This window comes from Neolamprologus brichardi, chromosome 15, assembly GCF_056152115.1.
Source record: "Neolamprologus brichardi isolate AB-2024 chromosome 15, ASM5615211v1, whole genome shotgun sequence".
In the NCBI taxonomy this organism is placed as follows: domain Eukaryota; kingdom Metazoa; phylum Chordata; class Actinopteri; order Cichliformes; family Cichlidae; genus Neolamprologus; species Neolamprologus brichardi.
The window spans coordinates 742,749-760,413 of record NC_142118.1 but is presented as its reverse complement, the minus strand read 5'-3'; the positions used below and the strand labels follow the sequence as shown (position 1 = coordinate 760,413).

Here is a 17,665-nt window from a genome sequence, read left to right as displayed (position 1 = left end):
CTATAAAAGTCTTTCTTCTTCTGCAGCATATAAACATGCTACGTTTACAAGCATCAACAGAAGAACGCTCGCTTCAAGTTCAATGGTTCGGAGAAATAGAACAGCCTGTTTCGCCTAAGCCAAGGCCCAGCATTAAATAAATAAGGATTATTTTAAACCAGAAAAGATGAAAGTCCCAGAATCACTCAAAATATGGAGTTGAAAAAACATGTAAAAATAGTGTCAGTTTAATTGAACCAAATGGCCAACAATAAAGTTTTGTGATTTTACAGAGACTCTAATAATCCGCACAGAGTCCAGACGAACGTTTGTCCCAAGGAACTGCTGAGCTCGTGAGAGTGGTTTGGATGGGGATATGGCTGCTGTAAGTATTTAAACTGTCCAACAGTATCAAGAGAAAAAACCTCACTGATTTCATAGTTGCTTGTACAAACTCTTTCTAATAAAAGGCCAAGCTGAGAAATATTTGATATACATGACGTTTCCTTCTAACAAACATGACACATTTACTTCTGCTCACATGTGTCGACTTTAAAATCTGTCCAATCAATGAACAGGAAGGAAAAATGAATGAAGCACCTAATTGGTCTTGTTTTAACTGCCCGAGGGGAGAAAAAATGGATTTGGGGTGATGCCCGATTGTTTTGTCTGTATGCTGACCTTCAGCAGAGGGAGGAAACGGCGTGAGGCAGCTGTCTATATATAGAGGTGAACAACAGAGACGACTCAGTGGAAAACAATTGAGATGACAATCAGTTCGACCGCAGGATTTCCACCAGAGGCTTCTCAGGAGAGGGACGGCGCAGGACGGCGTGGTGGGCTGTGGGCTCGTCAAACCACAAAGAATTCATTTTAATGTTTGGGGCAATTTTAAGACGTCTATTTACAGTCAGTCTCTCAGTTGTGTGCATCACAAACGCTTTCTCACACACGTATCCACAAAACCACCAAATCACCGTGTGGAACAAACAGGCTTATGAGACACTGGGTAACCAGACTGCCCAGCATTGCACAGACGCTTTGTTTTATCATCAAGAATTCGCCCAACGAATCAGCTGCACGCAAGCTCCAGCGGCCTGAATGACCGCCATTCAGGAGGAAGATGGAGAATTGTGCTGACGAGCTGCTGACATTATTTGACTCATGTGTCTCCGAAGGCAGGAGGTCAGAACAACGAGTGCAAGAGACATAAATGCATAAAGCAGTGTAGATATTAAAGACAGGCCTAAAAATAGACAGGTCACTGTCAAATTCGCCACCACGCTACGAGCCAAGGTCAACACTTGATCAGTGTCAGCAAGCAGCACGGAGGCACAAAGAGAACTACAACCGATACGAGTCAACTCTGTGGGCTCCCCTAATCTATTTCAACTATTTCACCTTGTCCTCATTGCTCGTGCTCTCATCATCTTCGCCTAATTTGTCACATTCCCCCTCTCATTATCCAGTTAAGAAGATTGAGCCGAAATGCCACAAATTGCAAGACTGAATGCTTATGTGTCCCAGTGCGGTCTGACTAAGCACACATGACTGACAGCGTCCATCGTTTGGAAACGGGGGGAAAGCCGATCGAGGAACTTTAACACATACCATCACGGACAAATGAGCTACAGTGAGATGTTCAGTGAATCCACTGAGTCATGTGTGTGGGAGTATTAATGTATGGGACAAGGAGCGGGTGAATAAGAGAAATTCAGCATTACTCGTAGCTGAGTGCAGTGTGTGTTATCATGCCGATTAAACTACAGCACAATTAGCTCGATTACTGCTTTTGACCGTTACCACCAGCTGCATTCCTACAGCAGAGAAGATGCTGATGTGCGATATGATGCATATATGTGCAACATAATGCTTATTAATTTCCACCGTTTGGCAATGCGCCTCTATACTTTTATAAGTCTGTATAATTTTCTTTAATTCTCATTTCCAGCTCCAGTAGAGTCAAATCCTGGACTCTACTGGAGTAGTTTTGTATCCCTGGCAGTTAAAAATAATCCTTTTTCATCTTATACTGGACCTTGGTGCAACCCCTCAGTAGGGCTGGGCCATATTATATTTCACAGTAACACCGGTACAATGTTAGGCAACGATAAGAAAATGAAATATGGCGATAGAATATGGGTAAAACGCGCATGCGCAGTGCCTTTGTTTTCATACGCACATGGCCGAAAAAGCATGGCGGCGACGGAGAATGAGAAGAGCGAAAGCGGATCGTTGAGTGAAACAGATGAACCAGAACTGGTTTGTAAAAAATGCAGCTTCACTGGTGTGGAACTGGTTTAACTTTCGTTCGTCAGATACACAACAAAGCACATTTTTTGCTAGAGCATGCTAGCGGGCCGTCGTTATTACCGTGTTTGTCAGACTAAGGTGCTTGTAAATCTGGGAGTAATCTGGGTCCTAAACTCCGCCCCTTCAGGTCCCAAAGTCAAACGAACACTGCAGCGTCACTGACAGTTAAAAACTGTCTAAAGTCTTTCATCTTTAATAAAATCATCAGCGTTGCTGTTTTACCAGGTGTAACTATGAAGTTTAACATCCAGGCATCCATGAAAACGGAATTAGAAGTTAGCTCGCTAGCTTCGCTAGTTACCTAAACATGATATAGCATGTTCTGACTGAGAGATCTCTGAAGCATTCAAACGTACAGCTCTGCTATCACTTCCAACATAAATGAAGACAGAAAACTAAACAGCAGTGACGTTTGCAGGGTTACTGAAGTTGGGCTAGCTGGTATATAATGATGTGCTACGTGATTGCTAGCGACACAGCTATGTTAGCATAAACACAGTGAAGCTGGAGGATGAACGCTAACACTTTTCCACTCGATAAAAGTTAACGTGAAGGTTCCTGATGGTTAGAGACAAATGCAGTCGCATGGCAGGATGCTGTAAACGGACCAAACTTCAGTCAGGAAAACAACTGAGATAATGCAATGCACCATGCATTATGAAACCATAATGCACCTTATGGTCCGAAAAATATGTATTTGACTTTTTTTATTTAGCACACTGCAGTTTAATGTTGCAAAGCAGCTCTTTTTAACTTCACTGGATATTATGGTTATGCTCAGGATATGTCAGCCCATTTCTACTGGAAATGCCTTTTTGTTAAACTAAAGGAATTTGCATTTGCACTGTTACATTTTTATATAACTTTAATGCACATAAAAAAGAGCTGCTTGCTTAAGTGAAAATCAGTGGGTGGGGCTATGGCTGTTCGATATAACGACATATATCGGATGACGATATAAAAACATCTATCATTTCATTTTATGCTATCGTTTGTTTCGTGGTGTCGCAAAATAAACTGTTTACAGCAATATTTTTTTCATGGTTTTGATGGTCACTGTAGTGGCTATATTCATTTCTTAAAGTTCTCTCTTTCTCTTTTATTTTATATAACCACACTACAGACAGACAAGCGCCTGTTTTTATGCGTTGTGGTTAGCAACAACGTGTCCGCTTGTTTATGTTCCACATGAACCTTTCACAATAAAGCTCAAGATCCTGTTGAGACTTTTCAAAATAAATTGAATCACGTGAAAGAGCAGATTATTTACGGATGAGAATTAAAAAAGAGCCGCCAGGTGCTAAAAAATAAAGCTTAGACTCAAACGTAAGAACAGGCTTTTCCCCGCAGCACGCCGTGTAATAAATACTCAAAGAAAACGGCGCCGTTACAACTTATGTCTAAAAATGTATCATTTCATGCATCGGTTAAAACACTCGACTCCAGCTACACGACGCACAGCTGGAAACACTTCACACAAGTTGAGCTGCCCGAGATTCACAGAATTTACAAAAAAAGTTACATTTTTGTGATTTATATCGTTATCGGGGCAATAGATGTTTTATATCGGGATATGAGATTTTGGTCGTATCGCACAGGCCTAGGCGGGGCCCTGCTCTACCCCTCAGTTCATCAAAGTTATTTTAATCCAGCTTTGTTCTGATTGGCTGCCCCTCCTAACCAGAAAATTTGATCTCTTAGTAACATCATACAGAACAAAGAATTAAAAAACAAACAAACCTTTAAAACGCGTCTAAGGATCGCAGTAATTACCTGCACGTACACCAACTTCATCATCTGAAAATGTGGTCATATTTATTATAAGCATCCACCACTGTAATCTAATAGAAAAAAAATCCCAATTAAAATCAGTTACTTTGAAAACAGCAAGGAGTGGATAAAACATGTCGCTACATTTCTCAGCAACTGTGGGATTTCATAGTCTGGCTGTAAGCGGCTGCAGCACTGTTCTAACACTCTTGCTAATTTGGCCCCTGGTGTGTTCAGTCCTTATTTAGTCTGAGCAAATTCAGAGGGCAAATACCAGTCCTCTCTCTTTGGCATGAAGTTTCCTTTTACAAATATGACAGCATGCGATAGAGGATCAAAGTGTGTGCTTTAGCAGGGATGCAGCTCGGCTCCGTCCTGTCAAGATGCTGAAGGTTGTCTGCATCGTCAGCTTCTACACATGTGGTGCTTCATGCACTTCATGTTAAGGTAAAGTGTGCAAACATATCCTGAGAAAGAGGAGTATGAACAAATATGCACAGCGCGTAGCACTGCTGCCCTGCACAGACACAAGCAAAGCCAGCAGTCTCTGTCACCAGGCAAAGCTGGGATGCAGCAGTCTGGGGGGGGGGGGGGAGCAAACAGGGCGAGAAACAGAAGAGCAGAGGAAAAGAGGAGAGGACACTGAGGCAAAGGGAATATTGTGCTGTAAAAGGTGTGGAGCACTGGACTGAATAAAGCAGTGAAAGAAAGTGAGAGCTGACAGACAGAGAGGAGCAGAGCGAATGTGCGAGTGCTGGACAAAAAACCAGACCCGGCTTCATCGAAACAGCTGCCGCTCTCCCCAACGTTGCACCTCAGCTCGAAATTCCACAGGCAGCCCGGCCGTGAGGGGCTGGGGCCTGAGTCAGCGCTTTTTACACAGAGCTGAGCCCTCTGCTCAAAGCAGCCGGGGGGACAACAGAGTCCTGCAGCAGCCACGCTAGTTAAAGGTGCTGCACTCCAACCATCAGCTGGGATTTCATTTGGTTTTTGATAAAATAACCAACGAAAAGCTTTTTAAACTCCAATTACTGCATTAAAATTACATCTTCAACTACTAATGCTGTAGTACCATCACATAAAATGGTAAATAGCCTGTATTTGTGTAGCACTTTACTTAGTCCCCGAGGAAAGCACTTTACACTACATTCAGTCATCCATCCATTCACACACACTCACATTCACACACACACATACAATTAAATAATGCTGCAAACGATGCATCAAAGGTAGGAAGACAATAGTGAAAATTGGGGCTTGACGATATTTAAAATGATCAAGCTAACCCCTGACAGTGTTTACATCACAAGTCAGAGACTGCCTCCACATCACGAAGCAGGGCGTTCCACGACATCGACTGGTGGCCATATCAACAGCCACACTGGGTTATAACACAGCAGAGCAAAATAAAAACTACACTAGCAATACCTCAGGGTCGACTGAAAACGAGTCCGCACAGTGTCACCGAAACTTGTGACGTGCAGTGGCAGGACTCTTGTCATGGCACTGATTGCCTAATTGTTCCTCCTGTTGAGCCACAGCTGGTGCAATAACCAATAAATAACATCCCAACAACTGAAGAAAAAAACATCACATGACATGCCAGTTTGGATGCCCATCTGGTTGGAATGAATTCTTACTGGGACGCGACAAATGCCGATGTTACGTTACATCCAAACTACGAGATAATAGGAAATATAAATTAGGAACACGTTCCCATCAGCAGAGCCGATGTCAAATAAACTGAAGAAGAAAAAAATCGTTTCCCTGCTGGCAGCTAGTTCAAGCCTGGACAAGCAGAGGCTCTGGGCATCTGCCTGTACCACGATGAGATTTTAGGCCAAATCGTCTGGCTCCTCGTCTGGATGTCAGAGAAAGATTCTGTACGAGGAGGAAAAAACTTGGGAGCAGGAGAAACCAAAGGTCCAGGGAAGATCATACGCTGCAATTTTCTCCCATGTTTGTGAACTAGTAAGCAGTGACAAGGCTGCTGAGGTTAAACTAAGAGGTTTTGACCTGAGGTCTGAGGCAGTGGAGGGTCAGGCCGCTGGCACATCAGCCAGCTGACAGGAACATGTGGGTTTAAAAGAACAACAACGAAGAACGATGATTTTAGGCTACTTGCACCTCAGAGTTGAACTTTTCCCTCTTTGAGAAATCCGACCTTGCTGAATACCAAAGAGCACCAACACCTTCCTTAAATATTACGTACAACACAGTGTGCAAACAGTTTGAGCTGGACTGAGCAGAAAATGCATTGAAACTGTGGCTATTGTGACTTTATGGTGGTTAAAGGTGACGTTTTCTCCAGACTTGGAACGTTTCACATCAAAGGTCCATCACAGCACAGAAGAAATGGACTCCAGAGAGAGTGAGCAGTTAATGTAAGACGCTGACATGAAGAGAGTTTCAAAATCCTTCACATAAACACTCCGTGTGGTTTTAATGAACTAGTCTTTGAAATGCGCCTCTAAGACCCTTTTTTCCCAATATCACTGCAAAATGGTTTTTTGTTTCCTCAGTAAGGCCGGTGACACAATTCCAGTTCAGTGAGTGAGTATGGGAAAAGACAAAACTATGCAAGCGAGCGCCTTCGCCAGCTGGCGATGGGACCGTCTCAGCTGAATGGGCTGAAAGGGGGCGAGCAGTTTTCCCCAAATTCATCCTTTGACGACATTTAAATAAAAAAACAAAGAAGGGGACACACTGTTGGTCAGTGTGTGGCGTTGATGAGTGTGACTGCTGTCCACTCGGTAAGTCTTGCTGTTGCTGACTAATTGCTCCTCTGAGATTAAGAGTCATTACAGGAGGAGACCAACTTGTTCCCCTCAGCATGCGCAGAATAACAATAAACATCGAGTCTCAACAAACTCCCCTCAGCTTCAAACTGGCAGCAATTACTTAAGTAAAAGCCCTGAATGAGGTTATATGAGCACTATGTACCAAGTATAAGACGCGACTCCTAAAAAGATGGAAATGATGACTTATTTTGTGCTAATGCAAGAAAGGCTGCACTCCAGGTCCAGCTGCAGCAGGAAAGGAAACATGACGAGCCAAAAGCTGAACAGCTTCATTTTCATTTAGTCTGCAAACACTGCAGTGATGGACAGACAGCTGAGTGGGGAGGTCAGCCAAAGCCAACTAGCAGCCACTGTGAGGGGAGGAACAGAAGAAAGGAAAAGATGTGAAAATGAGAAGAAATGAAGGTGGAGAAAAGTGGAAAAAGGAGAGAGAAGGGCGGGGGGGGCATGTGCAGTCAGACCCGGGGGTCCTGAGAGGCTGGCTGATAAGCTTCGTGCCCGTCCTCTGGGAAGCCTTCCCCTGCCACTTTCTGATGACACAACTACCAACAAGCATTTCTCTGCCTACAACACTCCCAACAGATTAACCAAGTGTTTAAAAGGCCAACTGTGAATATGCTGAAAATGTGCAATCTCACACGTGTTACCCTGGTGAAGGTCCCCCAGAGTGCACCAAACAAAAACAAAAGCCAGCTTTGCTAGCACAGGTAAGGTGAATCTGCCCATTAATGAAACAGATAAAGCAAGAAATCAGTTAGCGATGAAATGTAAATGTTACGGAGCCCCTCTGATGACATGGTCCAAAAAATAAATAAATTGTGGCCACAAAATACTATTTCGAGGGCACGAAACGCTAATTTGTGGGCACGAAACACTTGACCGATAACCGTGATCCTTCCCAGGCCCTTGCAGTTGGTTGACAATAAAATCTATCGTCCAGGTCGTGGTTACGTCTGTAAACTGGGCTCGCAGTTTCCTGTTTAAATGCCTCTCCGTAATTATGGTTCCTTGCATTGCAGATTTTTCAAAATGCATTTGTAACTCATTCCCAATCATACCGTCTCTGTCCACGGTGTATAGGTTTAGCCTACTTATGCTTATGTCTCTACGCAGCTGTCCAGGAATTGTATCAATACGATGTGTGCACGTTATCTATTTCGTTGCCAGGTTATAACCAATTCGTGCCCACAAATTAGCATTTCGTGCACATGTTATACCTATTTCGTGCCCTCGTAGTATTTCATGGCCACAAATAAGTATTTCGAGGGCACGAAGTGGTATTTTGTGGGCGCAATTTAGTTATTTTTGGACCATGTCATCAGAGGGGCTCTGTAAAATCTAGAACTTCCACTTGCCAAAAATGGCAGAAATGACATCACTATGACGTGATGACGATTTAACATTTTGTTAGCTTTGCTTAATGTAACCAAAGTCAGGAACAATATTCAGTAGACGGAACAGGAATCTTGGACATCCTGTGCATCAACAGACCCTGGCTGACGTTAAGCTAACTGGTTGGAGGTGGTGCGTTCGAGTTACCCAAGAATGATCTGAAAATGTAACTTTCAGCAGCAGAGCAAATTTAGCTGCGCATACAAAGCTGCCATGTTTCAGGCCCAAGGGAATTGTTTTTGAACTGCTCCACATTTAATTCAGACGAGGAGTAAATTAAACGTGGAGAACAAGGATACGTGGTCTAAGAAAGGGTAAGCCGTTTCTCCTTTGGGTCTGCAGACAGCAGGACAGGGCAGGCCTCTCCATCATCTGTCCTTTCAGACACGTGCTGGCATTTGTGATCATGGGGGTGAAAAAGTGACAAACACTAAGAGAGCTTATGAGAGCAGCAAACAGGCATGTCGCTGTGAAAAAGGAATTCAGCAGAAAGGAAATAAACAGCGTGACCTTGCTGCGTCCAAAACACCAAAACGCTGGACACGGTGAGCCACAGAGCACACAATGACACAATGCGATACAGATGTCCCCGCTTCCTCGTATGACATCATGTACCCGCTGGGTCCGGAGCACCTCACCGAGCTGTTGTGGTTCCTTCCTGTTCACTGTGCCCGCCAAAGCCACCGGGCAGCCAGACAGGAAACGGCAGAACAGCTGTAGCGTCAGGAGGATGTGCTGATCGAGGCCAAACACGATTTTAATATCTGACACAAATACTGACATTTGATACGCAGATTAGGGAACTCGAGTCAGAAAATGCATTTTCTCCACATCACTCCTGTTTGAGGGGCAAATATTTTCTCACCCAATTACAATTTATCTCAAATTCTTTGTCAGCAACTTTTCTGTTACTTCGTTTATTGATTCTTCATGATGTCAAAGACCCAAACCCAGATTGTCTGCACACAATAAATCACTGCTGTGTCTTTACGATCCTCCACGCAGGTGCAAAAATAAAAATGTACATTTCCTGTGTGTGAATAAGGACGGCTACTGCAGCACAGCTGGAACAGCAGCTTGCAATAGCTTAGTTTATGCTGCTCTGAAACCTCCAGGCCTAAAAATGAAGTGCTGAAAACTGCAATCCCTCAAATGGCCACCAGAGGCAGTCTCCACAACCATAGTTTCCTGTGTTAAAACGCCACATTTTAGCCCAAATACCCATTTTGCACACAAACTAGATTCAGTCTATAAGCTAATTTCCTGCTTCATGAAAACTGTACAGAGATTCTCTTTATTGCATCACTGTGGTCTCATTTTGAATGCTACTAATCCAAGTCACCGAACTACCAACCAAGTTCATCCTGATGGACAGTGATTACTTTCCAAGCTACTTCTACCAGCTCTCCACGGCTCTGTGAGGGGGCGTGATGACTGTACTGTTACTTATCATTTAATAAACAAACTGTGACTCAAGTAAATGAAGCCTCAGTTAACAAAACGTAGGGCAGAACAAATCCTGGCCTTGTTTATACCTTAGTAATAAGCTGATAACTCAGCACTCCCTCCTCTTATCTATATATGGTCACTTCTGACTGAGGGGAAAAACCCCAGGATGAGTTGGCCTTTATGTGCGACTCCAACTCGACGCTGATCTTTAATGCAGAGGTTACAGTCTGGTGGAAGGGACCGTGTATAAACGCAGAGGCTTAAAGTGTTGCAAACATGGTTGTTTTTGGTGTGGTGGACACAACTTTAAACTATGTGATCCAAAAATCCTTCTTTGGAAGCAGCATGATTTAAGTGGCAGCTCTTTCTTTAATAACGGAAAAACAGGGACTCAGGTTTGTGCACTATGAGATAGCCTAGTTAGGCAAAACCCACAATAATAAGAGTGTGTGTGTGTGTGTGTGCACGCCTCCACTGCGAGCAGTGTGTGTTGCACGCTGCCAAAGCCTTGCAGGGTGGAGCACACATCAGCTGCAGCTGAACAGCTGGCCACTGCAGGCTAACATCGAGTCTGGACTGAGAAAAGGTCAGCAAGCCTCCCCCATGTTTGCCAACTGTGGCCTGGCAATGCCGCCCACTCTCACTCCGCTGCCAGCCAAACCGGGGAGTGAGACTGGTGCTAAACACAAAGGAGGTGACGATGGGAGAAAAAGATGGAGCGCGCGGTAAGATTGGAAAGATCACCATCACGGGTGGGTTGGCGCCTGCCTACGTAAGCCACGGATCAATGTGAAACTAAAGGAATTACAGTCAAACTGATCCGTTATTCATCTCCTGCTTGTTCCATGAAAAAGACCGTAGGTGTAGCTCAGCTGCTGAGAAAGAAGAGGAGCGTTTTCTTCAAGTTAACTCTTAATCCGCTTAATCAGAAATATTTCAGCATAATTAATTTAAAATAAGTGTGGGGGAAGAGTTGCTGGCTCAGACCGAATTTCAGCTTCAAGTGAATAAACACGCGCGCAGGCCTGAGCTGCTAGACGCAGGAAATGCTGTGATGTGCAGCGTACTTTCCCGTGTTCGGTTCCCGGTGGCTGCAGGTCATGTTGGGGTCTCCATTTCAGTTGGAATGAGGTCACCCAACAAGGCGAAAAGCAAACCCATTCCACGTGTTTGTCCTCCTCTCCGCTTCATAAACATTGTTGGGAAGAAAGGGGAACGCTGCTGCACCTTTGTCACGGCTGCGCCGCATTAGCAAAAAGGCGCGCAGGCGCTGCGGCTCGGCTACAAAGGGCAGCTGCGAAGGTGCAGCCTCTGTGTGCCGCACAAAGGCCGAGTGCTCACGGGCTGAGCAGGTCTTAGGTTTCACTGGGCCCATCTTGAACCATTTTTCTGCATGTAGGATTAAACCGTGTTTTGAGTACGTGTTAACACATCTTTCTGTTCCAGTCTGTTTCCTATAGAGACTCCTATTGGTCACGTGCACTTTGGCTCCTCTGCTGAAGTACAAATAAGGAGCTATAACAGCACTGGTTAGCATTTAGCTAATAAGTGTCCAAATCCTGAGAACCGCACGACATGTGCAGCAGGTGTGCTTGTTTCCTTTGACCCTGTGGCTGCGTTTTCTGCCAAGAAGAAGAAAAACATGGGAGTGGTGACGCTCACAAAACTTTTGAGGACAAGACGAGACTTGACCTCAGTGCTACCATACTTTTTGTACAGCTATGCCACAGAGGTGTGGTCTGCTGCCGTGGACGCGCGTTATCACAGCGTTAAAACCTTACACGCAGATTCCTTCAAATCTTTCCACCGAGAGGGAAGAACTATTGTCTAGACCGAGTCACTGTTACGCTGCTGTTTTTAACTACCGACAAAGCTGAATCACTTTCACTGGTCCATCTCGTCCATGATAAAAGACCATCTGGGAGTCAGTTTATAATGTTTCTTCTTGGCCCTGAGCTCTTCACTGAATAACTCTTAAATATAGTTAAAGACTGAAAGGTGTCATTGATGTGGTCACGCAGCAGCCCTTTGGATTTCATAAGGATGAACTGATTAAATACCAACACAGTTCAAATATGGCAAATCATGTAGATGCAGCAATGATCTAGACGACTGTTATTATTCCCGTACCACCACTCGGATAAAACACCTACAGTTCAGCTAGTCTGGCAGTATGAACGGTTACGGGCTGTGAGGAAATCATAATTGACACAAAAACCACCAATGCGCTGGTCACAACACGCCGGCCAGACCAAGTCTTATTGTGGGAAACACTGAAAGCTGAGCTGCTGAAATGTTTAGTGAAATTAACCAACTACATATGAAATATGACACAAATGTAAGAAATGTGATTACTTGCTGTCCTAGTCGTCCAGCAGCAGGGTGTTTCTTCTGGTTCAGAAACAGTAACAGTAACCTGTCAGTGCTGCAAATCTAAGTCTGTTACATTTTAACCCCAAATTCACAAAAATAGTTACAGAAATTATTTTGTTACAGCGCTCGACTCCTTCGGCTCTGGAGAGCACACGATTGGGGAAATGTTCGTTATTCTATGCAGGAAAAAAATCCCTGAGAATCGCGCTACATCTTTAATTGTTTATATATCGGAGCTGTAGATAAGCACGACAGGCAGATAAGTGACACATCCTGGACATCTGTCTGGACAGGATTTCCCAGCCGTTTACCACTGGGGCAAATTGGTTTGAGTCCACAATGTCTTCTGCAGTCACACACTGGCATGTTTACAGTCGTTTACATACAATTCATCATAGGCGCGAATAGCGTTGGATCTCATCTGATCCACGCAGGCTCAAATATACAAGTTCAGGAAGAGCCTGGGAACCACCGAGGCTCACCCGGGCCACGAACTGGAAACTGTCCACAGTGAAGCAAGTTTCACATCAGCGTGGACTGACAGGGCGCCAACCAAGAAAGACGCCTCGGCTCCAAACTCAACACCTTCAAGCTCAACTGAAATTTTCAGCTCAGATGTCTTCTGGAAAAAAAAGAGAACGTTTTATAGACGAGAGAGATGCTTGGACAACCACACGTGAGGCCGCCGTCCCTCGCACTATGGTAATAGCATTATTCTGCTACACTGCATAAAGTGGATGGAATCAAAATTTTTCAACTTCAACTCAACAGCTAGACACTGAAATCTGGACAAAGCTGGGTGTCCCAACAGGACGGCGATTCCAAATAAACAGCAAAACTAGTTGTGAAATGGACAGCGCACGCTACCATTAAGCTCCCTCAGTCTCAAGCAAACTGAAGATTTGAAGACTACGCTTAAAAGCCAAGTCCATGCTAGGAAATCAACTTGTTTAAATTAACCAATCCAGCAAGAGTTGTGCCAGAAGATTGTTCACAAGTCCAAATAATTCTTATTTATATACTTAGCCTGGTGCACAACGACCAGTGTCTGAAACCAGCCACTTTATCTGCTTTTTCCATCCCTTTAGTCCAGCGGTCTCCAACCTTTTTTGCGCCACGGACCGGTTTATGCCCGACAATATTTTCATGGACCGGCCTTTAAGGTGTCGCAGATAAATACAACAAAATAAAACTAGTACCAGTACCGAAAAAAAGAAGATTTATTCATAACACACGTGAAAAGACCCAGGAAAACTGAGTTAACAATCAAAACGATAACAAAATAACACTGAAAACCGATAAAAACCCTGAAAACTATACATTTCACACCTGAGCCTCAACTCTCGCGGCCCGGTACCAAACGACTCGCGGCCCGGTACCGGTCCGAGGCCCGGGGGTTGGGTCCGCTGCCTTAGCTGATTGGGTGCCACTTGCAAACAGAAGGATGGACTGCACGTGGGATATTCTCTGCCAACGACAGCGCTGCATGAGAGAACCATGTACGGTCAGATCTTCTCTGAGTGACATCCTTCAGAGCCCAGAGCAGAAAAACTGCCTGGTCCACCGCGGTAACTGTACGTGTGCGGCAGAGGCTGAGAACAAGCTTAAGAGCTACCTTTGAATGGATTTTGTTGAAAGGCCCTTTTTAATTAGAACTTTACAATTACGGCACATTTCTAATCTGGACACCGTAGCTTTGTTTGAGCAGCCTTCAATATCAGTGCCTTTGGAGTGGTAAATAACAAGCAGCAGCACCTCCAGACAATTATGACAGCTTGAATCTGCATGTTGTGTCTGCTAGAGCTCAGTTTCTAGTGACAACACAGGGAAATGTCACGATGAAGTCACCACTTGGCACTCAGGCGCCTCTCCTTAAAGGCTCGGGCTCACTGGCATTGTTGCAAAGCCAACTTGATGCAGCACATCAGCTGAGAACTAGCAAAGGGGGGGCAACAACTGATTGTCCTAAAGGAAACATGTTTCAGCAGAGGCACAAAAGTACCTCGTCATCCTCACGCAGACTCCCCCAAAAAGCATGAACAATGGCCAAATGCAGCCACTTCCAGCCTGCACAACTTTAGCACAGAATAGGTTGGCCAGATGGTGGCTGGTGGGGTAGATGAACTTAGCAGCCACAGCCAAAAGATTTAACACGTGTTTAACTGCCATCCTGTCTGTCTTTGACACAGTCACTCACTGACGGCCAAAATAGAGGGTTTTTGTATTTTTAGAAACACAGACAAATAGATTCCTGCAGATATGACACACAAGCACTTTCCTTCTAATCCGTCGCCTCATTGCCTTTTGTTTTAATCCACATTTCTGCTGTGAGGTCAATGATTTGCTCCTGCACTGCCACCCTTCTCTCAGGGCTGTAAAAGACAGCGCAGTCCAGGCAGCCAGGCATGCTCCGGCAGCTAGCTGGGCCTCTGCCCTACATAACAAAAAAAGGTGAGTCGTTCACATTCCTGCTTCATGCACAAACCAAACCCCAATGTCACACACACACACCTTCTCTAGTTGGTGTGTGTGGTCTTCCTGTTCTTCTCCTTTTCTCTAACCTTGGGGAGTCTTAAAGTTACAAAACAGGCAGAAAAACCCTCCTCCTCCTCTCCTCTGTAGAAACTAATCAAACCATGGGCGTGTGCAAGTGATTTCTGTCTGATGGGACAACTCTACCCTTCACGTGCATACAAACCCAGACAAACTGACATGCAAAGTAGCCGTGATGACAGAAAAACCATCTACTTCGCATAATACATGGCGGCCTGCAGGGGAGAGAACATCTTTATTGGACCCGTCCCGGAAGCATTTCAAATCTGAACAGGCCTGCTCACCAGCCGATACATCCTCTTTTATCATTGTCAGCTTAGTATTTTACAGCATCTCTGTTTTTGGTAATAAACTGGCACCTTCTGTTTTAATGTCTAACCCTCCAACATGCTTTTGTTTTTTTCCAAAACATATAAAACATTTAACTACAGCAGAGTAAAGTGGCCTCGCTTGCCCCCTTCTCTCTTTAGTTTTTAGTGGGAGCCAGTGTGTTAAGAGGAGGCCAAAGCGAGCCCTGCTGCTTCTATAAAAGGAATGTGATGGGAGAAAGGGAGGGCCACTGCGCCAACAGTATTATTAGCTTGATCATCTTACCAAAGAAAGAAAGGAAAAAGGGAGTAAATAAGAAGAATACATACCCCATTCCAAAAACTCCAGGACGTTTTTCTCCCTTCTGAGGGGGGAGTTGTTGCACTCATCATAGAGGCACACCAGGATATCCAGCAGCGTCTCCACACTCAGGCACTGGCCATTAGACTGAACCGGCCCGTCCAGGATCAGCTTCTCCAGCTTCTTCAAACGCACCTCTCCCGACATGTTTTATTCCTTACTGTTGGGCTTTTGAAGCAATGGTGATGGATGGGTTGGACGAGCAAACACCTCCTCGGCCTGGAAGTCAGCGCAGAGGGGGGGGCTTGAAAAGTTCTCGCCACTGCACGTCTCGAAAAATAATCAAACTTTTGCGCGTTGAGGCCAAGCCGGTGCTAAATAAGCGTTAAAATCCGCCTAATCATGACCTCCCTCTCGAGAGCCAGTATCTTGAAGCTGGGTGAGACGTGCAGCACTTCCCCATTTTAATACCTATCCCCCCAACCCCTCACAGGGTGCATAAGAAAAGAAGTAAGCCTGTAACAGACCCTGGCTGCCCCGGGCCGGCTGATTTTGTTGGAATCGCAGCGTTAGCAGGCAGTTTTCTGCTCTCCTCTGGCGTTAAGAGAATATATATATTTAAAATAACCTAGTCGAAGCCGTTCAAAACATCTCCCTGAGTTGAGACAAATATTTGGGATTCTCCATTCTTGCAGCAATCCAAAAAATGCAAACCAGATCTGCAATGCTACAAAGCCCCAGCGCCCCTCCTCTGCTCCAGGAATGGAAGGGCGACAGCAGCTTAGCAGCCTGCTAGGTTAGCTATTCGGCTAAGCAGGGAGCTAACGTTAACGCTACTTTTCTCCGTTCCTTGATGCCATAACTTCCCCCTTTTCCCGGGAGTTGACATGTAACACGCAGCGTTAACACGTCTCAACCAAATGCCGTCTGTCTCTGACAATGTATATATATTTTTTTTTAATCTAACTGCAAAATATCCCCTTGTTTTCACAACTCACTGCTGGAAGATATGTTCTTTAAATCCCAATCTTCGTCAACGTCTCTTTAGTTTCTTCACAGTTCAAACGCGATGGTTAGCCAAGAGTTCCGACCAGCAGCCTGTAAGTTAGCCGTCAAAGGAGAAAAAATGCGGCTCCTTTTTTTCTCTTATGAAGGTTACAGAAAAGCTCGGTTCACGTCAGGGGGAAGCTGTATTCTCTAGCCTCGCTTATTCCAAATACGGGACACAGCCTAAATTCCCCCCGTCCTTCCCTTTGCACCGCCAGTCTCCCCCGCCGGTCGTTCGCTGCTTTGCCGTCTTTCCCCAGTCAGCTACCAGCGGCTCGAAGCCAGAGGCTTTAAACTGAAAAGATGACCCACTATACACTGCTCTGGTGCGCTGCAGCACCGCGCTGCATTGTGGGAAAAGTGGCTCTGCTGGAAATTATGAATGGCTTACAAATAGCTCTCGACCTCGCGTCAGAAACGTAATTATGAGTTATTGATAAATACGTACCTTCTTTTTTAACCATTGAAGATCCTTCTAGAGGTAAGTCTCCAGTATGCGACCAATCATCCGGACTAATGTTTCTGGGCTGTTATTTGGGGAATTATTTTGAAATTTTATTAAATTACTTTAAGTAAAAAGTAAAATTATTAATTATCAATCATTACGTTTTTTGTTAGGTTTTTGTTTTTTCTTTGGATGTTATACTTCTACCACCGTGTTTGCTGTTGTGGATATTTCAGTCTCGTCTTACCAGTTTGATTTCTCACACGGTGTCTCTGAACACGTTTCCACGCTGTCCGAAAAAGCAAAAAAGGTTATCAGTCTGTGATGTTAGCTAACGCGTTTACAGTTTCCAACTTCCACGCATGCTCGTTAATCCGCCATGTTTCCCGTGTCTCGAGACGTCCTCTATAGCTCGCGGCCTATCTACCACTGTTCTAACGTCTCTGGTTGCTGCTGCAGGCAAAATCCCAGATCATCATCATGGCGCCCGTCACAGCATCTGCTGTGCGAATGGGAGAGGCGGGGGGGTGTTGATGGGAGGGGGTGTTGTCAATATTGTGAATGGGAACTGCGGGCTGTGTGCTGGTGGCGTCTTTTTCTTCACGCAGGAGTAACAATGACTGCTGCCCCTGTAACCGACCGCAAACACAGCAATTAAACGAGATCCAGTCCAGCCTGCGTCAGTGCAACTGTGTCGAGTCCAGCTAGCTGTGACTGTGAGCCACCTCACACAGCCACATGCATCAAATATGACAGTCAGATTCCCATAAACCATCATGCAATCTACCAAATGTGTCTTGCTTTTGCATTCACAGTCACACCTTAAATTACACAAAAAGGGTCTGTGTGGCATGCTCTCCTCCCTATTTGCATATAAACAGTGCATGGGGTTTCATGTAGTTCAGAGTCTGAACTGATCATTCCTTGTTTGGAA

At 44.9% G+C, this 17,665-nt stretch overlaps 1 protein-coding gene across 6 annotated transcripts in view; it reads right to left on the bottom strand.

Moving 5' to 3' along the window:
- cdc42bpab (CDC42 binding protein kinase alpha (DMPK-like) b) overlaps positions 1–16,563 on the bottom strand; it is a 76,000-nt gene extending 59,437 nt beyond the window's left edge. For all 6 annotated transcript variants that reach the window (XM_087852669.1, XM_087852664.1, XM_087852668.1 and 3 more), the window contains exon 1: positions 15,269–16,563. In XM_087852669.1, coding sequence (XP_087708795.1) covers positions 15,269–15,446 — 178 coding nt within the window. In that variant the 5' untranslated portion in view covers positions 15,447–16,563. The remainder of the gene's footprint in view (positions 1–15,268) is intronic.
- Between the last annotated feature and the right edge of the window lie 1,102 nt (positions 16,564–17,665).